The sequence below is a fragment of the Anas acuta genome, chromosome 7, assembly GCF_963932015.1.
Source record: "Anas acuta chromosome 7, bAnaAcu1.1, whole genome shotgun sequence".
NCBI classification, from domain to species: domain Eukaryota; kingdom Metazoa; phylum Chordata; class Aves; order Anseriformes; family Anatidae; genus Anas; species Anas acuta.
Genome location: NC_088985.1, coordinates 18733286 through 18756085, shown reverse-complemented (window position 1 = coordinate 18756085; position 22800 = coordinate 18733286). Strand labels below are relative to the sequence as shown.

At 48.1% G+C, this 22800-nt stretch overlaps 1 protein-coding gene and 1 long non-coding RNA gene across 3 annotated transcripts; one reads left to right on the top strand and one right to left on the bottom strand.

Annotated features, from left to right (window-relative positions):
- Nucleotides 1-6107: 6107 nt before the first annotated feature.
- LOC137859977 (uncharacterized) lies at nucleotides 6108-9001 on the bottom strand. The gene is made up of 4 exons (XR_011098696.1): nucleotides 8655-9001; nucleotides 8307-8414; nucleotides 6729-6807; nucleotides 6108-6426 (listed from the first exon to the last, which is right to left on the bottom strand). It is a non-coding gene; the product is annotated as an uncharacterized lncRNA (long non-coding RNA).
- Nucleotides 9002-10376: 1375 nt separating this feature from the next.
- On the top strand, nucleotides 10377-22073 carry WNT8B (Wnt family member 8B). Of its 2 annotated transcripts, XM_068689664.1 has the most exons (6): nucleotides 10377-10497; nucleotides 16803-16836; nucleotides 17673-17811; nucleotides 18825-18950; nucleotides 20380-20522; nucleotides 20954-22073. In XM_068689664.1, exons 1-6 carry the CDS (start codon nucleotides 10400-10402, stop codon nucleotides 21509-21511), a joined length of 1098 nt encoding a protein of 365 aa, XP_068545765.1. In that variant the 5' UTR covers nucleotides 10377-10399; the 3' UTR covers nucleotides 21512-22073. The 2 variants fall into 2 exon arrangements, with proteins under 2 accessions (XP_068545765.1, XP_068545764.1); XM_068689663.1 differs by lacking the exon at nucleotides 10377-10497 and having other exon boundaries at nucleotides 16683-16836.
- Nucleotides 22074-22800: the final 727 nt, after the last annotated feature.

The window sequence follows — 22800 nt, the reverse complement described above, 5'->3', positions numbered from 1 at the left end:
ACCCAGCAGAAGGGAAGGGAGAACAGCTCCAAGCTCCACTCCACTTCAAACAGTTCACTATTTAGCTGTTATTACAAATGGCATGTTTGAGGCCATCTTCTCCCCATTATTTTAGGGTTTACCACATTTTCAGGGTGTGCCTTGACTCAGCTTGGATGAAGCCTCAGCAACGTCTGGTGGTGGTCTAGACCAGAAGCAGCACACGAAGGACACACTGGGGCTGATGTCACGAGAGGACATGGCAGTGGGGACGGTTCCTGTTTTGTTGGGACATTGAGGCAGCTTTCTTGCAACATGTAGGGTGCTTACTCCTTCAGTGCATGGGGAAGACAGTGGGCATGGTAGGACTCCTCAGAGCTCTCCCCTTCTACATCATCAGTGCAACTGCTAAGGGTCAGTATGTCCAGAAATGATTGCAAACTGCTCTTCCTTTGGCCAGACATTTGATAGAGTGCCACAATATATATTTATTAAGGGAGTGGAGAAATCCTAACTGGATAAAAATAGCAGGGCCTGGATTAGAAACTAACTGGCAGATGAGGAACAGAGCTTCACTGTTGCTTCAGGATGCCTGCTGTCGCCAGAAAGATTCTGTGCAGTGTTGATGTGGGTTTGCTAAACTGGGGCAGAGAGACACAGAAGACACAAAGTGGCCTGAAGAAGCACAGTGAGAAACACCAGGTATTCTAGATGACTGGCTGGTGCCTTCATCAAGAAAAGGAATATACAAATTAAATTGGTTTTCTCTGGTAGAGACTCTACACTCCAGGCAGCGCAGCAAAGCTGGACAACATCCCATTGGAGGTGAGGTGCACAGTGGGGTTCACTCTTCTGCAGTGCTAGAGGGGAAGCTTGCTCTCTTAATAACAGGAGAGCAGCACTAATGCTCCTCACGTTACTCATAGAAAAATGACAAATGTCCCTGTTTAAAAAGTCCTTTGCCAGGCTTCTTTTACTCAAAAGGGAGTTTCTCTTATGAACTGACACCTCCTACTTCCAGTGATGCTTCTAATGAACAATGAAAAACAGGGAAGGGACTGGAGTTCCCTATCTGCACAAACCTTTTTTTTTTTTTTTTAATTTTATCAGATTGATCAACCAGTATCCCTTGTAGCCATGTGTAATGGAGGTACCAGCTCACCCTCCAGTGTGCCCCACTCTCTGAGGAGGTGCTCTCTGCAGAGAACCACCACAACTGCTAAAAAATCATCCTTCGGGATCCAAGCCCGGGAGCTGACTCCTTCTTCCCACACAGAAGAAATCTTGCAGCAGGCAGCAGAGATGGCACACACATCACGTCTGAGGTATGGTGCTGCCACTTGGAGGGCAGTCACCTCCGCCTACAGCCCAGGTGTCACACCTCCAGTCACACCAAACTCAGAAAGGGGTTTTACACACACTGACATGCACACGTGCACACACACACACACACAGTTTCCTCCATCTTTTCTTATCACACATGATCTAGAGGCAATAATGCCAAGGGAGTGTTCAGGTAAATTAATTTATATGAAGACTTTGATGCTTATTGTTAAGATAATGAGTGAAAGCTGCAATCAAGATAAAGGCCCCTATTTTGCCAGGTGCTCTACAAACCCTCACTGGAAGATACTCACTGTCTCCAAAAGCTTATAGTTTAAGTAGACACTTTGGCTGTGGAGGAAGACTGGGGCATGTGAAAGGGAATAATTTATCCATGGTCAAAGTCTGAGCTGGAATTAGAAGACCCTGTTTCCTGAGCAGGATGTGCTCTCTCCCCTGAGCATCACCACCTACCAACCACTGATACAGTCTGTAAATAGGCATTAAAAAAAAAAAAAAAAAAAAAAAAAAAAAAGCCTCACAGAAACCAGCCACACTTAATTCCTGAAGACATTTTGTTCTTTCTCTGCTTACAGAACCCAGGCGGGTAGGGCTGTTCCAGCAGCTGCATGCAAGGCTTCGGACGTAGCAAGAGCAGACAGACTCTGGCTGTAAGAATGACTCCTGTCATGTGCAATCATCTATCAGCACGCCCTGTGGTGCTAAAAAAAGAGCCCTTCACAGAGCGCACAGTGTGCATTGTCGGCTGAAATAAGAGCTGAGACAGCATCGCCATCCCCGTGTAGCAGAGGGAACTGCAGGGACCGCACGCCCCAAGCTCGTGCCTTCACTGCCACCAAGGGTTATGTATTTTTTACTCTTCGCTCACCCTGATGACACGAGATCTGAATCATTTTGCCATATTTCTGAAAGCTGAGCAGAGGAAGGGTGGGATTCTTCTGAACAACTGCTATGAAGGCTGGCAGAAACTCTGGGAGTTAGCACGGCTTTTGTGGTGGTAACAGGTAATGACAAAGTTACATAAAGTACCTAATTCCAGAAAATACCACCTGGTGATGGATTAATGTGGTAGCAGTTGCTTTTTTTTTTTTTTTTTTTTTTTTTGGCCTTCTCTCTATTGGTGTGACAGGGATGGTGTAACGAGTGCTCTGTCCTGTAAACACAGGGCTCATTCCTACTTTGCATGTATTACTGTAAAACCGGTGCAACATCACTGTTGATTTGCACTCTGAGACCAGATGCAGGTCACCAAATAAACTCTGGTGCTTGGGAAAAGCTCACTTCATGTAGGGTCCTCTTTTGCGCCTGGTAGGGTGCCATCCCAGTTCACCAAGGTCTCAGCCCCAGGCAGCCCCTGGCCAGAAGTCTCCCATTTCACAGGATGGCCTTGCACCCACCTCAGTAGGGTTCCCTGTCTCAGCACTGAAATGGTGTAGGGAGCAACCTCACTCCCCTTCCTCTCCCAGGTAGCAGGCTCTGCTCTGCTGTTTTGAGCTCAGATGCATCATACGATACATCACCTCACTGCCTGACTCTGGGCAAGTCGTTACCTGTGCCATGCTGCACTTGCCAGCCTCCACTCAACAGCTGATGTTTCATAAGTGTACTGGGAGGCTGTATTGGACCATGTCTTTGGATGCTGCCGTGATGGAGGTCAGACACGAATGACTTTGTAAAACACGGGTACAAGCAAGCTTGACTGCTATCAGTTGTGACAAATGAATGTAGCATGGCCAGAACAGTTTGTTGTCATGTACTGACACCCCTCAGCAGCACCTGACCAGAATGAATCCCTCTTTCTTAAGTGGGCTTCAACATTCACACTCAGCAAAGGGTTATTGTTTCTTGCCACATTTCTCTTTCCTTCAGTCTCTGGATGTCTGCTTTTTAGGGCTTCAAGGAAAATCTGTTCATTTTCATCAGGCCTTAGCCCATGCTCTTAGCCTCATCCCTTTAGACAGGAAGAGAAATACCTCCTTCAGAAAGCATTATGCTTCAACAACACTCCTCTCTCTGGCAGCCTTCCTCAGGGGGGAAAACAGGTTGACAGTATGAAAGCCAAGGGTCTTATTCCCAACAGGCAAACAAAAGTGCTGCTTTGCTATTTATGTAGCAGCCTGTTTCTTGGGACATTTAGAACAGAGGTCAAGGTTGTCCAACAACAGTGTCCACAACATTTTTCTAACAGCCATCAAAAAAAGTGCCTCATACTTAGGATTTTGACAGGATCTGGATTTTGTCTTTGTCAGCAATGGTATTTGCAAAGGATTTGTAATACATGGTGCCAGTTTACCCTGCATGTCTTGAAGCTGTTTCTTCATCCCAGCTGTCTGATTCAGCCTCCAAACTCCTGATCATCACCTTTTATTGGGGCTGACTGACTATTTTGGCAGAAGAGATGATCCTGGTCAGTACAAATGGACACTGACGCTAGAGCCAGAACCTGAGCCCTAGATTTTATTAGGAAAGGATTCAGCTTTCCTTACAGCTCAGAGAGTCACAACACCCCATAGGCTGGTCTGATGCTCATTGCTGAAGTGCAGCCACTCCCAAGGTGGAAATGAGCAACACAATGAAAGCCAAGAGAAAATTTTGGCCAAAGACAGAGCAAGAAAGATCCGGTGTTTTAATGCATGAGCACTGAATGCATGAGATCTCTCGTGCAAACAGCCAGGACCCCTTCTCAACAAGTTTGGGGCAACTCAGAGAGGTCTGTATGCCTTCTCAGCCTTCCCGCCTCCTATAATCTATCGCAAGCTTTTTGACGTTTGATGCTCATCAGAAAGCCTCATCGCCTGCAGCTCAGGACTCTCAGCTTGCCTTTCATTTGCAAGAACAGCATGTTCCCAGCCCTGCCGATTCCAGAGGAAACAAGCCCCAAGAGTACCTTAAAGGCTTGGACACAAATAGCTCTCACTGTGTATTATTCTCAAGCCAGTCTCATGATTTTGCAGGCCTGACTCATCGCGGGTAAATGCCGAGGGTTAGTCATGTTAGTCATCCGTAGGCAAAGAGAAAAAGACCTCGCTGGGCTCGTGCCAGCACAGTATTTACTACTGTTTTAGGGCAAACAGCTGAGCCAGGACTGTGGGTCCCTGACCTAGGGGGTCTTCCTAGGATCTATCAGGGGGCACGAGTGTGAAAACGTGGTTCCTGATCTCATGTACAGAGCATCCATCTCCCTCTTGAGGGTCAGTGAGCACCTGGCTCTTCCCGAGGTGTCGGTAGAGGACTCGGCAGCAGCCACTGAGCTGCCCAGGGATGAGTGCCATGAGACACGTGTGGTGGCCACAGACAGCACGTGTCAGGCTGCTGCCAGCCCTCCGCACGTCTCTGCTCCTCTGCTGTGACGTCTCTCAGTTTTTCATGGGTTTTACCCCTGCTGGGGGCTCCAGGTGCTGTGGCCTGGAGGAGAGGGGAGGTTTTTTATGCCAGGATCCCCTGCAAAGCCTGGACACGGTGCAGTGCGGTGAGGTGGGAGCACCATCTGCCGGCTGCCGAGCAGAGGCCTGCAGCCATGCGGGGCGACACATGCCTCTGCACGCTCATTAGGCCGCATGGCAAATTAGTGAAGGAAAAGATCACAGGATCATGTAAAACCCGCAGATAAAGCTCCTCCTGCCCGTGTTACAAAAGGGACTCCAAGCCAATCAGTCTCGGCACCAGAGACAAGCAAAATCGCTCCAGCACAGGCTGGCCAGCTGTAAGCCGGCCGGGGCTATTTGCAGCTCCTGCCGAGCTCGCTGATGGGTTCAGCTAAAAAAGATCAAAGCATGCCACGGGGCAGATTTCTTAATGAAAGGGCTTGATTTTGCTCAGTTAGAAATGGGGTTTTGTTTCCAAATATTGCTGATAGTAATAATATTGAGGGGAGCACAGGGAGCCTGGAGAGGAAACAAAATGCATGCCTGTGGTGCAAGAGGAACCTATTTCAGCAGCTCCCATGCAGAGTTTTCTCGGGTTCCTCAGGCCTGCCAAAGACACCCATTAGCCATTATTTACACTGCTCTGCTGGACCACCTTCCTGCTTTTCCTGCTTCATCCTCTTGTCCACTCCCAACCTCTCGAATCCAAAGACCTTTCCCCTCCAGCTACGAGCCCTAAGGCCACTACAGCAGGGTATCTTTGACTCCCCGTGACTCAGGCTGTGGTGGCCCACACAAGCCTCTCTGAAAGATGGTGGCTGTGTCCAGGCAAGCAGCAGCACGTGTGCTCCTGGTCTCACAGGGAGAGCCCAGATTTCTTTTGAGGTGTGTGGGGACAGGAGCAAGGTGCGGCTGGCAGGCAGCTGGGGCACGGTGCTCGAGCTGGGAGCTGGCATGGTCCCTCTCACATCCAGGGTGTTCTTATCTCCTGCCAGCTGGTGAGGAATGTGCTTTTACTCACTCAGTCCTGCTCTTCCTAATTACACCTTCGTGGAGTGCTGCACATAATTCCCCTCCCATCCTGACTGTCCTGCTTCTCCAAGCTGATGCTGCTGGTCCTTCGATGGGACAGCATCCTCTCTTCCCCCCTCAAATGCACACACAGTTTCCTGTGATTCTCAAGAGGTGGTTCATCCACACGTACATACCCCTCAGCACTTCTGTCCCTTTTGGTGCCCACTCAGAGCACGCTGGCAACAGATGCTCTGCACCTGCACTCGCTTTCTGGACTCTCAAAAGAGTGGGGTAAAAGTGTGAGCCCATGCAAGTTACTGTCACAGCAAGTGAAAACCATTCACAGGAAATACCCTCTACTATTATAATATGGGATAGTGGAATCATGGTAGCACAGGCTGAGGATGAACTGGAGCTTTTGAAGGGCTCTAAGCTCCCTTGCTCCTGGGCACAGCCACCTTCTAAGTGTGATGGCTAAGGAGGACTTCTCCCTGGAAACCTTTGCAGTTCCCCTGAGCCAGGCTGACTTGAACACCAGACCAGGTAGATGAAGTCTGGAGCCAAGCCTGAGGCCCAGGAGACCAGATCTGTTCCTAAAGTTCTTCCTGGCCACAACATCAGCTTTGCATTCTGCATAAGGCAAAAGCATGCTAGTTGTCTTGCTGAGGCTCTTCAAGAGATGCAGATGGAAAATGCTTTGTGATGTCAGAAGGAAAAGGTTTTTCTGAAACAAAAATGAGGGGGGAAAATCTGTTAGCCTAGAAACTGCCCCTTTTCTCTGGGACACTGTTGAGTCTTACTCATCAGCCTCAGATGTGGCTTTGGGTCTCCTCCCAGTCCCCAGCCTAGTCACTGCAATAGTGTCCCTTGAACTGTCCCTGCATGAACCAAAGGGAAAACCTGCAAATATGAGGCCAGGTTTAATATTGGTAAAGCACAAGCAGACCTCATGGGAGCCTCCTCAGTGTGCGTCAACCATGCAGGGAACAGCGATAGAGAGCATGAAGGTTACAAAGTCAAGCTTACAGTGAAGAGGTCATGCAGCCATTTGCGTGTTCAGGTGTGTCAATACCATCTGTAGTGGCACAATCTTAGGTTGATATGGCTAAAAAAATAAAAAAAATAAAAAAAATAACAGGCTTCTGGGCACACCAGCACCTTTTCTGCCTTTCCAAAGCCAAAATGGTAAAAACAAACAAACAAACAAAAATATGTATTAGCTTCTTGCATTGTGCATCCAACCCTTCTAATAAAAGGTATTAAATTTCCCCAGCTTTGTTTCTGTAATCACTTGACCACAGGAGCAGAATAGCACAGGGCAAGTTCAGCAGTGGATTGCAAGTAATATGTACACTTTTGGGGGCCTTTGTAGATGCTTTGACAAGCACAAGATACTGCTGAAGACAGATTTAAGCTGGTGCAAAAGACGAAGTTGCACTCAGTTCAGTCAAAGTCTGCTTACTGCTCTGGGAAAGCAGACCTTCCTGGGACTTCCAGCTCTTTCAGGAGTGAACTCTCTTCACTCCCTAGGCATGATCAATTTATTTATTTTGATACCTTTGATGTATCTTTTATAATAGTTATTTTTTATTCCTGATCTTTTAAATTGTTATTTTATTAAAAACAAACAAACAAACAACAAAAAACCTGTCCTTTTGGGAACTTTGCATTGATGCCAAGAAAATTTTGAGATATCTGTGAGCCAGACTTGGAATTTTTATCCCCACTTCTTAACCTCATTTTCACTTCTATCAGTTGTGTTGTTATCAGGGTGAAAAGCAGTAAGAGTGTTAGTGACTTTATTTTTTAGTTTTTCTGTGATTACTTTTACAAGCTCTTTAAAGACAGTTGAGATTTTCTCTGTGCTCTGGAAAATAAAACATCTTATATTTATGTTTTGTTTATGTTTTTGTTTGTTTTTAAACAGAACTGTAAGCAAACCACAGGTGGTGGTAGCTCCTTTATCTCCTGTTGTCCTCAAACCCTGCCTGTCTTTCTGAAAGATGAGCAAATAGTCAAACACACATTACAGAACTCCATGCAAAGGTCAGATGGGATTTGAGTTAGACAATGGGTCAGATGGGATAATATACCAGTCTCTCTGGCTATAAAATGTATCTTAATGCTTTGTGGACCCATTTTAGAAAAATTACAGAGGCTTGGTTAGTAACAATAACAAAATTTGGTGAACATTATAAAACAATTTTGCATTCCATTTCTTTAGAGACTACCTCAAAGATTCTATTATACAGCCTTTGAGAACAGTAATTAAGTGCTTTAAAAATGTTTGGGACTGTCGTTTTTTTTTTTTTTTCTCAGGCATTGCCTCCAGCCTCTTTGGCTTGAAGAACATGCTTGTTTACGGGAAAGTTACTATTGCATCTGATGGAAAATAGAAATTGACTGGGAAGGCTGCTGGCTCCGAAGCACCCTGGTGCTCTCAGTGTTTGTGTGAGCTTGGGGGAAAGCCTGCCTGCCTCTTGTGAAATCAGATATTAAAAACATAAATTCCCCATTTTTATTTTGTATCTGCCTACAATTATTTTTCCTCCTTTCTGCAATCCCCTTACTTAATTTGTCATGGAGTAAATAAAAATAACTCACCCCAGCAGAGCTGGTGTACGTCCTTCCTTTCCAGTTGGTCAAGATGTGACTGAAGTTTTGCCCAGTTTCAAAATGCTGTTGCTGCTGGACCCATGGAATGAGAAAACCCTGGTTCAAGTGTACAGAAACAAGCCTTTGGACACTTGCAAGAAGCAGCTGAAAATTCTTCCTGCTATTGCAAACACTTGTCAAATGCAGAGCATATTTTGAAAGCTCCTAGTGGCTGTGCTATTTCTTTCTCCCCTGGCTTACCCTGGAGGAGTAGACCCATTCAGAGTCATGATTATATCACTAAAACCATTAAATTGTGCTCAACATAGAAAAAATAATTGGGTTTATTCCCCTTACCTTTCAGTTTCTGGAGCTTTAGCCTCTACTATATATGTTTTCAAGCTCTTAGCATGTATAACACCTTATTTTTTAAAATTCTTGTGGCTCCAGAAGTTGGGCTTTAATTTGTGCAAATACCACCAGCCTGGCTGTTCTAGGATGCACCTGGGAGGCACAGCTGGCCCTGGGATAAGCTGAGGGTGGCTGCATTTTCATTTCACCTGGGTGCTTGCAAACAGTTAGCCCCCTCCTGCCCCCTCCACGAAAGCACTGAGGGCAAAGGTAGTGTTTTGCCTGCACATGATGCCCTGTGCCCAGCTGGACCTGCCAAAGGACATCTGAGAGCAAGTCCCTGCTGGCTGTGTGGATGGAGCCACTAGCCAGGGGTATTCCTCCACTTTGGGAGCCCGGCCACATCCTTGCCCTGGGCTGGTCCTTGGGTGAAATGAGTTTGATGGGTCTCATGGTTTGGTTGATCACAGCACAAAAATCAGATGTGCAGTATGGAGAAGACGCAGCTCACACTGGGAAGAAAGCATATCGCTCAATGCCTGAAAGAGATCTGGGGTGGCTGCATGGCAGCTTTGCTAGTTTTATCACAGGCACAGAGAAGGGAAGGCAAAGAGATGCAGGGCTGGCTGGCTGGTGGTGTCCTGGATAGAGAATGACCTTCCCTACGGACCCCATAGGGCAGGGAGATGTGACCATGAGCTGGAGCAGAGGATGTTCCTAGGGCTTTGAGGCCCATCCTGTTGGCTTGGGGCTGGTTGGAGTGGCTGTGGTGTGACACCAACATGTCCCCTGTGGCCAGGAGGGATGGGCTGGGTGCCCTTGGCTTGAGATAACAGCTCACTGAGTGACCACCAACTCTCCCAAACCCAAGATCCCTTTGCATGCACTTCACAGAACACACAAATGCAGAAATTGGGGGTGAGAGGGAAGGTTTAGCCTGAGGCCTTCTTCCAGGGCAGAGATGGCATACTGCAAACGGGAGGTGGGAAGAAAGGGCAGGTGTCCATGATGAGGGAGGAGCAGATGGAGTCCTAAACTGGCCCTGATCCTCCTTACGTTTCTGGGGGAGACTGAGGCAGGGACAATACTTGCATATTGCTGTCCCCATCCTTCTCCCTGACACCTCCAAAGACGGGGCACAGGTGGGCCATCCCCAAGCCCCCAAGTCAGAGCACCCAGCTGCTGGTGGTGCCTCTGTGGCAGGAGGAGGTGAGGGCATGGCGAGCAGCCCTTCCCGCTGCCTTAGCGCGGGACAGAAAGGCAGGGCAGCAGCCGTGGAGATTGAGTCTAGTGATTGCTTTAAGGGATTTGCTGTCTCTTTCTTTCTCCCTCTCTCTCTCTTTTTCTTTCTCTCTCTCTCCTTTTCCCCCCCTTTTCCCTCCCTCTTATCCCTTTCGTGGTGCATTTGTCTTCGAGGAACCTGGGGTGTTCTTTTCATCAGTTCAATCTCTCTCTGGCACTTGAGTCCTGATTGGCTGAAGGACTTAGGGAAAAAAAAATCTTTAATTAAGTAGATAATCTCTTCTTAGGAAGTTCTGCGGCTCCATTTCACCAACCCCCTTTAGCTCTTACTTTAGGATTGGTTACCCTTCACAGAAGTTGGGATTCAGGGGGCATGCGCCTCTTCATCACACCAGGAGCGCCGGGTGGAAAATAACTCCATCCCTTCCCTAATTTTGTTGCTTTTTTTTTTTTTTTTCTTTTTCTTTTCCCTGGTGGTGGTACCCAATTTTTTATTTTTATTTTTTAGGATGTCCTTTCTCCCTCTTTACTTGGATTTTATGTTTCACATGGACCCTTATCTGGGCATCTTCCTCCTCACTCCCTTCTTCCAACCCTGCTGTGCCTGGTGAGTATTGAGAGCACCTCAGCCTGTGTCGCAGGCAGGTGTCCTTCCCAGAGACCCTAAGGATATTCCTCTTCACCTTCCTAAATGTCCCCTCTTTTACACATAGCTCTCTTCTGTTCTTTAGTGAGACCAGATATTTAACTAAGTCCCAAGACAACCACTGGCAGAGACATTTGATCTAAGCAGAGAATTCCCTTTTCCCCCCTCACCTCCCAGCAGTTAGTCTATGGGACAGATCCTGAGCTGGGGTAAATTGGAGCGGTTGTCCCAAGAGAAGATGTGGAAGATCTAGCCCCTCACTTCCAACTGGGGAGATATCCCATTGGGACAGTCAGGGATTTCTGGTTTTCCAAAGGCTCACTGTCTGCTTGCCTCTTATCTTAACCAGATCAAATGGGGCTTCTCTTACTCTCCCCAGAGAAGACAGTCCCTGATTAAGAGCTCAGAGACAGCAGGGATAAGCTCGATACACAGGAGCATCAGTCTGATGCAGGCACAGGGTCAGGATTACATGTCTGAAATTCGTGTATTAGGGTTTCCTGGGGAGAAGCTTTTGGTGTAGAAATTGCTATGGTTTGGTTCCCAACCACCTGGGACCCATCAGAAGCGTCCCCTGGGTACAAACCTGTGGTTATCTCCTGACGACCTATTGCTCATCCTCGGAGTTGCTTTATATTATTTCCAGAAATGTTTTATAACGGTGAACAGAAAGAGATTACATTTGCATCAGTCCTTGTATCATCCCTTGTGGAGTATATCTATCCCATGCTCAGGCAGAGATGGACTCAAATGACCGAGCTCTAGGTATTTTTTTCATAAGTGATTTCTACTGAGTACCCAAACTTTATTCTCCCTTTCTGTGATGTCCCGGGGAATCTGCTCAGTGGATCGCAGACTTATCTCTAACAGCAAGGAAAGCCTTTTCCCATTCAATTACTAAAATCCCTTGCCTCCCCCATAGCAGATCTCTGGAGTTGTTACTGTGGATGGAAAAAACAAAATTACAGAAAGGGAAACTCAAGACTAAGTGGGAACTCATTCTTGCTAGGGTGGGGGTGAAATCTGTGTTCTCTCAGAGGTTTTCTTCTCCCTTGTATACTTCTAATTATGATACAGTAGCAAACTCAGGCTAAATTTTACTTCTTGAGCAAGGGGAATACGTATGTTATGCAGAAAGGCAAAGCAAGGCAAAAACTCATACTGATTTTATTTTGTTCTTTTCGTTCTCCCTTTATATGTCTCTTACTTTCCCTGATATAAACAGGTTTAAAATACATTAAAAGGAAAAAAATAAATCAACGTCTGTTAGAAAAAGTTCAAAGGGCAGAATTTTCAGTGCATGCAGTGGAGTGAAATACAGAAATCCCAGACATTTTCAATGGAAGTGGGATGTCTAAATGTCCTGCTTGACTTTCAGAAGGTTTTATCTAAAAGAAAAGTTTATAGCTCAAGATAGCTCTTCTTCTCTCAGCATCTTGCTCATAGGTCATAGTTTCCTGAGAGAAAGGAAAATTGTAAACTTTATTTGAAATGATCATATTACAGATCCTGTCCTTTAACTCTCACAGAGGAGGGAAAAAAAAAAAAAAAAAAGTTAATGGGAATTGTAATAATCCTGCTTGCAATTTCTGCTGTTTATCTGATCTAAGTGCTTAAAATGCAACAAGATATTTTTTTTTCCTTCTGGGATTTGATCACTATAATTGGGAGCAGGGCATGGGGAGGTATTTAGATCAACAATAAATGCTTTTTGTATATGTGGCCACTTTCCTTTTCTGATAGTGAATTAGATTCTGCCATATAAGCTAGGTGGAACAGTCAACATGTTTCTAGACCAGCAAAGTGTCAGGGTTGTATTTAGCAACTAAAAGGTTAATAAATATAAGAAAATCGAGAGAAATGAAATAACAAATGTAAAACCTCAAATGTTAATGAGTTACCTCCCAGTTTCTTATCCTGTAGGAATAATGTAACAACCTCTAATGCCACAACTTGGTTCCAAATGCTTTTTATACTTCAGATATGGGGTTGCCTCTAGTTTCTGGTGTTGCTGGTTTTCTAATAGCTTGAGGATGAAATTCAGGTCGAAAGTGAAATTGTATCCATTTTCTGCATTTAAAACAATGACAGTAAAGATCTAAATACAGCTGTATCATTTTCTAAAGAGAGAAATCTGAATCAGCAGCAGAGTAGCGTGAGTGGGTGATCAGGTATCAAACAAGTTCTTTAATGAGAGATTTGATAAGGCTCTCAGGGCATATTAAACTTAGGAGCAGGGTGCGTGTTACTGGGTAACATTGTAACTGAGTAGAAATTATCAGAGGCTTATTAGTATTTGATATGTGTAAAATATAATGGGACAGATGCTTGGCGGCATCATTTCCTATTGAACCCAACACCATGTGACAGACAACCTCTGCTATAGGTTAGCTTTGAGATAATTTTCTAATACCAGATGCAATGAAACACCACTTGTCCTAGGTTTGCTTTTTCTCAGGATAAGCAGAGTTAGCACACCCTGCCCAGTGCCGTGCGTGGGCTGTGGAGGTAGCTGTAGCACTCAGCGGGACCCCACTCCCTGCCTACTGAGGTCTGTCTGTGCTCTGCTCCCATCCGTGTAATGCTATCCTGGAGTTTGGAGGTGGAGGGAAAGAGTATTAGATAGCTAGAAAATATAAAAAACAATAAACAAATCATGTTACAGAGAAAATCAAAGAGAGATTCATTTCTATGCTACTTGCCTTTCAGAGATGGCTCCAGCGGCATTGCCAACAGTCCACTACTTCTGGGGCATGAGTGGCTTAATTGCTTTCTGTCCTTGCTAGAGAATATATCCAGAAAAACATATGCATTTTTCTTAGCTATATCATATGGTCGAGGACAAAGTGAACAGTTTGTCTCCATTGCTACCTTTTGTTCCCTCTCAGCATAAGTAAGAAAACTTCCAGCCATACAATGGCCCACTTTTCAGCAGATAGTACCCCAATATTCAAACTGTCCCATCTCCCCTTGTCCTGAATGCACTTGCAGCTGCAAGAGTTATTTGTGTGTGTGTGGGGGAGAAGCGTACTGATCTGAAGAAATCCTTTACTCCTCTAAGTGCTACAAACCCACCCAGCAGTGTGCCTGCCTGTTGATCGGAGAGCTCAGGGAAAATGCCTTCTGTCTCCCCGACTTAATAAAAATTTTCAGAATATCCTACTGGGAAACCGCTACCGTACCATTTGCTCAGCTGCAGATGGTGAATTGGCATATCCTGAACTTGGCCTTTTTGTGAACCTTGAGGTTTATCCTGGGAGGAACAGACCCACTGCTTCAATGCAGCTATGTCAACTGATGCCTGCTAGCAGACTGGTTTTCTGTAAACCCTGAACCCGTGGATTACTGTCCTCCTCCTAAAGCCACCCTTACAACTTCTCAGATGTTCCTAGTCCAAGATGAGGCCCGCAAAGGTTTGAAACAAATGCTTCTTGCACACTGTGAATTTGCCTTTCCCTACCAAAGAAGTAGGAAGCAGTGCAGATGGGATGTCTCTCGTTTCACAAAGGCCAGATAAGAGAGGAATTGTAATTCCCTAGATCTTGCCTACACGAGGGCATTTTAGCAGAATTTTCTCACAGCTGCTACCAGGGGCTCAGATTCATACCAACGCCATCATAAGCAAGCTAGTGTGGTCCCCACGGCAAAGCTCTTAAGGAAAAGGCAAAGGACAGGAGGGAAAACAGACGGAAAATAACTTGTTCATGCTGCTACCCAGTTGCGCGAGGATGGGGACCCACAGAGCTTACACAGCCTGAAAAGCCCCAGGTTCATGCCCCTGTGTGATTCAGGTCACCCGATGCTCTAATCACCCGGCTACAGATGCCGTCTCTCCAAGTCCCAGGAAATATTTAATTAGCTGTACAATGCAGAAGCGGCTCCCAGAGGAAAATTCCTCTGCAAAATAGCCATCAGCTTCATGCCGAAGCACCCACCGGGCCTGAAGAACAGCTGGGGCTGAATCCTGGGCCTGAAACAAAGGAAAGGGCCTGCTGCTCTCACGCTGTGCCTTGGCCGCGGCCCCCTCCCACCTTGACCCGGGGGAGCCTTTCCCATATCTTCATCCATATGGATACATTTCCACAAAAAAAAAAAAAAAAAAAAAAAAAGGAAAATAAAAAAGTACTTGCCAAACGAAACTTTGCAAGCTAGCTCTTTAAACCCCTGAACTGTGAGTAATAGCAACGATCGGGTTTCTTGTGGTTTTGACTGAGCTAAAGCAGCTAGCCCTCCTTAGCCCTCCTTTTTGTGGTGTACCTCTGAGATCTCCATCAGGGCAGCTCCAGCTGAGGGAACTGCTGCATGGCTGCACTTCTTCCCCCAGCTTGGGTTGGTAGTGTCTGCTTTCGCCTGCACTGCTGGGATGCTAAGGCTCTGTGAGAGCCCAGTTTCTCTTAATTTATGCTCCAGCATTTTGCTCTGTTACTCAATGCAAGATCTCAATCAGCTCACATCACCTCTCCAGCATCATTGTCCTCCCCTGGGGTACAGCACGCACCCATCTCCTCAGAGCCACAGCATGCCTGCAGGACAGGCTCTCTGCAGTCACCAGAAATAGTCATGAGGGTTATTTTGCAAACCTGGAGATTTGGAACGAGTTGATCATAGGATAAGCCTCCCTCCTCTTGCTTCATTTCTGGCTAGGGATTGTTGGGGTTGGCTGTTGTCCTTTCTGCCAGGCATAGCTGAGCTGTGTCCTCCAGATCTCTCATGGTGGTCACAGCACCACACATGCTCTTGATACTGACAGACCACTTGCATCCAAACAGCCTTTCTTGCTGGAGAAAGAGACTATGATGGTTAGAGCGACCGTGATTTCCAGCACAATCCTGCAAATCGTTGTGCTGGTGCAGAGGAAGGAGCTCAAGGCTGCAGGGAACAGGGGAGGCCAGCGGGGATTTTTTCCAGTGGAGAATTATTCAATGAATGCTGGCCTGCAAGCAAGCCTGGCTTAACAAGCCTGCAGCCAGGCTGAGGGGTTGGTGATCCTACAGCAACCTGCTGAAAGCTTTCATTCAGCTTCAGCAGCCCCCAGCTGCCACCCAGCAACACCAGCAGCTCAGGACACTCTCAGTCCCTGCTGAGGACAGTGTCACATCCCACCACTGCCCAAGGAAAGGGGGAAGCTGCTCTCAGCTCAGGCTGTGCAGTCACCCTGGCAGGCAGCAGATCTCATGGGGCATGGTGTGGCCTTTTAGGCAGGGCAGTGTCAGGTGGGAGCAATGAGAAGAGATTGCTGTTTTGCTTTTTCCTCCCCTCCCACCTGGAGGCAGGAGGAACCGGTTAAAAATGTTGTGTCACGGCAAGCAAAAACTACATGCCAGAAGAGCGTGAAATTGGTTACAAAAAACCTGTGATTCAAAAAATAAATATGAGAGATGCTTTCCTTTATTTTGCAATATCCTTAGGAAGAGAGCCCACATTTTAATATTTTTTTTCCCCTCTGTAAATGGAGTAGAATTTGCTGATCTATGGAGCAAAGCAGGGGGATCATGAGGTTCACAGAACTTAAGATTTTAGGAGCCCAAAATTTAAGATTACTGAAGCAGACCTTCCATATTTTCAGTAGAAAAATTAATTTATATGAATAGTGGCAGTTTTCCATGAACAGTAGCGGAAATAAAATTTTCACAGGAATACTTACAAGTGGGCAGCTCTGGAAACTGTTCATCTCATTTTTTCACATTTCACTTGGAAAACATCAAAGTTTAATTTGGGCTAAGCAAGAGGAGAGCATGGGCTGCCAAAGCTGGCTTCACAGGAATGCAGGAGGCCGTGGGGCATGGCCCATCTCCTGGGGCTGGGTGCACGCTACCCTGAGTTAAGCTGAGCAGCATTTGGTTATGGCAAAAAGCAAGGGTAGGGGAGCAGGGAAACGCTAAAAAGATGGGGGAATTGGTATGAAGGGCAGCTGTGAGAAGGAGAGCGAAAGGAAGGAGCGGTGATAGAGGACAGGGGACTGCAGCAGTGGGGAGGGAAAGGGGTGCAGACAGCAGGGCTGAAGAGTTGCTCTGGAGAGGAGGACAGAGGAGAGTGCAGCCATAGGGACCAGGGGAAGAGGGGTCCCCGGGGCTGTGCAGGAAGAGAGGGTCCAACCTGGAGGGGGGAGCAGGCAGGGGGAAGGAGGAGGCACCAAGAGACCAGAGGTGCCTGCAGCCAGGAGCCAGGCAGGCTGTGGGGCTGAGAGGAGAGCCCTGGGATGCCAGGCATTCCCCAGGCCCCTCCACCGTCACCCCCTCCCTGCTGACACTGTCTCTGTCTTCCAGGTCAGTGAATAATTTCCTGATGACGGGCCCCAAGGTAAGAGAAATCCCTTTGATCTCTGTCCCTGATTCCACTAAACCCAGGGGAGGGGGTGGGGGGTGGCTCCTCCTTCCCACTCCTCTCCATCCAGCCTTAGCCAGAGCTCCCCTCACCCCAAGACTCCAGCAACAAGGCATGGGAGGGCCAGGGATACCCTCCCAAGAGCCGCAGCTTCATGGGCTGTCAGCAAAGGAGCCTGGGAACCTAAGCTGCTTGGGGTCAGAATTTGGACATAGATCTATTGACATCAGGTGAGGATTTCACCTGCCATCTATTGCTTCCTGCTGATCAAGTCAGCATCAGGACCCATGGTTATCCAGCTGGAGGGACACTCCCCTCCTCCTTGGATCCCTCTTTTAGAGGCTTATTTTCCCTAACCAGGACCAGCTGTAAAATTCACCCCCAGATTTTTGTTCCTCCTGATAAACCCATCTTTAGAAGCCATCTCCTTTCACACTGGAGAGATAAGGGTTTCCCCATTGCCAGGGCTGGCCAGCACATTGCTCCTAACATGGCTACTAGCCAACAGCTCCATTTGGCCTTCTTCCTGCAGGAGGCTCAGCCTCTGACCCAGCACAGCAGAAAATGCATTTCCTGCGGCTGCTGGCAACTGCCAGACCCCAGGGAAGCCAAACCCAGGACAGCCCTTCAGCTCAGTACATCTTGTCTCAGTAAGATGGCACACAGGTTCTTTGCAGTTGAATGCCAGCCTCCTAGGGAGTTTGGCGCTCTGCACCATACTTCTCCATCCAGAGACCCCACAGCAGCAGGACCCACAATATGCAGTGCCAGGGTGATGCCATCCCCCTCCTGACCTGCTGCTCTGCCCCTAGGCCTATCTCATCTACTCCAGCAGCGTGGCGGCCGGGGCGCAGAGCGGCATCGAGGAGTGCAAGTTCCAGTTCGCCTGGGACCGCTGGAACTGCCCCGAGAGGGCACTGCAGCTCTCCAGCCACGGCGGGCTGCGCAGCGGTAAGGAAAGCATTGGACACCACTACCGGGACCCCCTTGCCACAGGTTAGAGCCCAGCAGCCCCTCCTCTCTTCCCATGTGCCTCCTTTCCTGCTCCATTCCCATCTGGGCTGTCCCTCTCCTGGGAAAGCCCAGGAGGGATCTTCCAGGAGGCCCCTTCACCCATCAGACATGTGCTGGGACTTAGCTTCAAGGCAAGGCAGCCTTGCAACTCCAGTGCTGCCTCTGGACCAGCCAAGACCCAGATGGTGCAGGAGTGCCCCACCAAGCCCCGTGTGGGCTGCTGGATACACCATGCCCAAGGGGGGCCTCTTGCCTTCAGGGCTGGGAATCAGCTTGGGCAATGAACAGAGGGGATGGGAGTGAAGTGAGCAGACAGAGCTCTGTGGTGGCTGTGTTCTGGCCAAGGAGCAGGAGAAGGAGGAAAATCTCCCCACAGCTTCCAGGAGGCTGTGTCATCAGAGATACCTGGTGCAGAAATCCAGTGTTAGCTGGGATGGGGAGGGGGTCCCAGAACCATTCCTGTCTAGGTTATCTGCTCAGACACAGCCCCTGCTGATGTTAAATGAAAGCCAAAGGCCCAGTGACATTAGCTGATGAACACCACACAGATATTGGTGGGCAGGTATGGGCACCACACTGAGCCCCTGTCAGTGTGGGCTGGTGTCTAGCAGAAGAAAAGGCTTGAGAGAGAAGGCCCCTTCCTCCCTGGGGTGTATCAGTGAGATGAAGGGGACATTTGTGTGTCTGTACACCCTCTGGTGAGCTCCCATGACAGCCAAGTGATGAACTCATCCACACCCTTGGAAATAGCACAAGTCAGTTTGAGACTGGTAACTTTCATCTTCATGTGGTTCAAGACAAAGCTAATCTAACATATAGGGTATCCTTTCTTCCCTGTTCATTGCAAATCTCATCCATCCCAGTCTCCTGCATGGCAAGAGTCATTTCTAACACTGGTCTTGCCATGAAATCTTTAGCACATTTGCTCTCCTTGTCTTCCCACTTGACAGCAAACCGAGAAACCGCCTTTGTCCATGCCATCAGCTCCGCAGGCGTCATGTACACACTGACCCGGAACTGCAGCCTGGGGGATTTTGACAACTGTGGCTGTGATGACTCCCGCAATGGGCAGCTCGGTAAGGACAGACAAGCTGGGGTCCCCCTGTCATGCCCCAGACTGCAGGAGGAAGCTCTCCTCTCCTCCACAATTCCACCAGAATTACTGTTGGGGAATGCAGGATGGCATTTATAGGCCTCAGGAGCTTTCATCAGTGCAGCAGATACATGAGATCACAGTCAGGAGAAACACTGGCAGTGCCCAGCCTTCATCTCATCCCCATCCCTGCTGTCCCCAGCCTCTAGCTGCTGCACAGCCCTTGGTGTGGAACCCCAGGGCTTTACCACTTTGGCTCTCCCCTCAGCTCTCACACAAAACAGTGAAATTTGGGCATTTTGTTTTGAAAGGAAAAAAGTGAGATTTTTAAATTATCAAGATAAAAGCCTTTTTTTTCTTAACTGTACTGGACAGTTGGTGTGTGTCAGTTTGTGACAAACTCCACTGGAGTGCCCAGTATTGAGTAATTTGCTTTATTGGCTAATACTTTTTAAAACAGTCACAATTTCATAGGTGTCTGAGGCCTGGGATGGCCCATCTCTAGCAGAGCAAGACTTTTGGGCAACAACACAACAAATTTTATCTTCTCTGGAAAATTGAGCTAGTCATGCTACACTTCCTTTCCCCAAAACATGTCTGTTTTTCATGAAATTTTTCCATTGCGAACTTAAAAACTTGGCAGGCAAAGGAAATTTTTGGGTTTGTCCAAAACATTACGGTTCAATTCCACATGCTGCCACACTGACTCTGGGTTTCTGTTTCTGCGCTGGTTAAATGTTTCCATTCTCCCTTCGGCCCCAGCTCTTGATTTGGACTTCATCATCCACTGCAATCATCCACCTCCCATGAGACACCACCGCCTTTCCCTGTGAGAGGGCACCCAGGCAAGGGCCAGGCCTTTCAGGGACAAGAGGCACAAGGCCATTAAACCACAACGCCCACAATGTACCACTGAGGCACACAAGGGTCAGAATATTCCAGATTTCAAACCTTCCCAGAGAATTTGGTATTTTTCTCTAGGAGGAAAAGAAGAAACCGCACAATGTGTTTCCAGGCAGCTGAGCTAAATTATCAAGCCCACAGACTGGTCTGGTTAAAGTCATGTTTAGAGGGAAGGTGATTAAAGACCCAAAGCTTTATCTATTTAAGATTTCTGATATATGATTATTAACAGCTTCTGAATCCTGTTCTGTAGAAAGCCTGGAAATCCTTGGGTTTCTCACATGTGCCTTCACTTCCTGCATGAGCCACATACTGCCCACGTCTCATTAGAAATGGCAGAAACACAAGGGGAGGGAAACTGGGAATACCACTGGGCAAATGGCTGGCTTTGTCCCCAAGCCTCCATTCCCCATCCCACTGCTTCTGGTGATCACCCTTTCTCATCCCTGGGGCCACAGCATGGTGAGGGGCTGGTTCCCTGGCAGTGCACATCTCATCTCCTTTCCTAGGTGGGCAAGGCTGGCTATGGGGAGGCTGCAGTGATAACGTGGGCTTCGGGGAAGCCATCTCCAAGCAGTTTGTGGATGCCCTGGAGACTGGACAAGATGCCAGAGCTGCTATGAACCTGCATAACAATGAGGCGGGTAGAAAGGTGAGCCCCCTCCCTCCCTCCAGACCTGGAAGCACATCCTTGATGTGTTCTGGTCATTCGCTATGGAGACTCACTGTTTGCGGTGGCTAAAAGCATGTGCCCAGGAGAAATAATTACCTTGCTGAGGAGAGGGGAAGGCGGGGTAGCAGTACTGACATGAGTGTTTGTTCCAACATAGCAAACGTTCTGTGATTACCCTGCTGACTCCTTCTTGCTGTCCTTTCTCCCTCTTCAAGTGGTAAAGTACTGTGGAGAAGCAAACCTGAACTTTTAACCAACCATCCCTGGGCAGGGCTATTGTACAAGGAGGGGCCATGGCAGACCCCTCCACAAGCTTGGAGACAGACCTGTCCATGAGCTGCAGCACAGAAATGACCCCCATGAGCCCTCTGGGCATTTTCCTGCATCCTCTTTCTCTCCTCATCTTGCAGGCCGTCAAAGGGACCATGAAGCGGACTTGCAAATGCCACGGCGTGTCGGGGAGCTGCACCACCCAGACCTGCTGGCTGCAGCTGCCCGAGTTTCGGGAGGTGGGCACTTACCTCAAGGAGAGGTACCACAAGGCCCTGAAGGTGGACTTGCTGCAGGGGGCAGGGAACAGCGCTGCCAGCCGGGGTGCCATTGCCGAGACCTTCAGCTCCATCTCCAAGAAGGAGCTGGTCCACTTGGAAGACTCCCCTGACTACTGCCTGGAGAACAAGACGCTGGGGCTGCTGGGCACGGAGGGGAGGGAGTGCCTGAAGAGAGGCAAGGCGCTCAGCAAGTGGGAGAAGCGGAGCTGCCGGCGGCTGTGTGGGGACTGCGGGCTAGCAGTGGAGGAGAGGCGGGCTGAGATGGTGTCCAGCTGTAACTGCAAGTTCCACTGGTGCTGTGCTGTGAGGTGCGAGCAGTGCCGCAAAAGGGTCACCAAGTACTTCTGCGTCCGCAAGGAGAAGCGGGAGCGGAGTGGGGGTGGTGGGGCCAGCCGCAAGCTCAAGAGAAAGCTCTAACTGCCCCCTGCTCCTCCACGGTCCTCTCTGCCCCTCCTCTCCTTCCCTTCCCACCTCCCCAGCAGCCCCTGGCACCATTTCCTTTGGGGTTAGCTTTGTCTCATTCCCAAGCAAGGCCTCTTCACCCAGCATCACCTCACTGGGGCTTGGACAAAGCAGAAGAACTCCCCTGGGCCTTGGCCATACAGGGCATTTCCTTCTAGTGCAGGGGCTGATGACCTCTGGGACACTCGTGTTGACAAAACCAGGTGAGATTTGGGCCCTTCAACCCAAGTTTACTCTATCCAGTGACTCTTTTTATTGCCGAAAATGCAGCTGGTCTCTGTGGCTCCTGCTCCTTTCAGCTTTTCTGTTCCCCAAGCAAGTACTGCTCACGCTGCTCTGGGCTTTTAAGCAAACAAGATCAACACTCATGAAAACATGAGGAAGCTAAGACGGCACCACTAAATGTGGGCCACTCAGAGTGGTATACCCTAAAACAGAAGAGGCTTATAGTAACAAAAAAAGAGGCCCTAAAAGAAAATGGTTACTGCTTTTTATTAAGCCCTGCACTATGAGGAAACCTGTAGTGAGCCAGCCTCTGTGAGGCCCACAGCATCACCTCCCATCCCTTCACAGCTCTGCTAAACTCTGCAATGCTTCACTTTGCAACTGAGACAGCAGCAGCAAAATTCAAGCTGCTGCTTGACCTGCCCATTAAACATTTGTCCTAAGAAGGGGTCACATCACTTACTTTTTTATGTGCTTCCTTTTTATCTTCAAAGCCTCCAGGTCTGGCCTCCCTTTTCACCCCAGCCCTTGACTGGTGCCATAATGATGCCCTCATACTTCTCCAGTCCCTTTTCCCTCCCAAATCTCTCCCAGAGAGGAGCTGCCAGCTAAGCCCCTTCCCCAGTTCCTGGTGTACTTGCTGAGCACTCTTACCCTGTCAGCTAACTAACTAAATACTTCCTCCTAGTCTGAGAAAATGTCAGTTTCTATTTAATGGTGTTGTAAATAGGAAAGTGAAGCACTTTGAAGTTTAATTTATTGCACAGTTACTATGATGTATACATAACATTTTTTCCTCCATGGCATATTGTATATACTCTATAGGCTAAGCAAGCAGCAGGAAGATTTGTTTGATTCATCTCTGTTCCCTTGCCATGGCTGAGGTAGGCAGGGAAGAGGCTAGAAGAAGCAGAACCTGAGGAGACTTACTGCACCATCACAGTGATCTTCCTCAGGCTATGAATTTATACTTGACTTTGCTGTTTGAAGTGTCCTTTAGACAGATGAGAAGCCAGCAG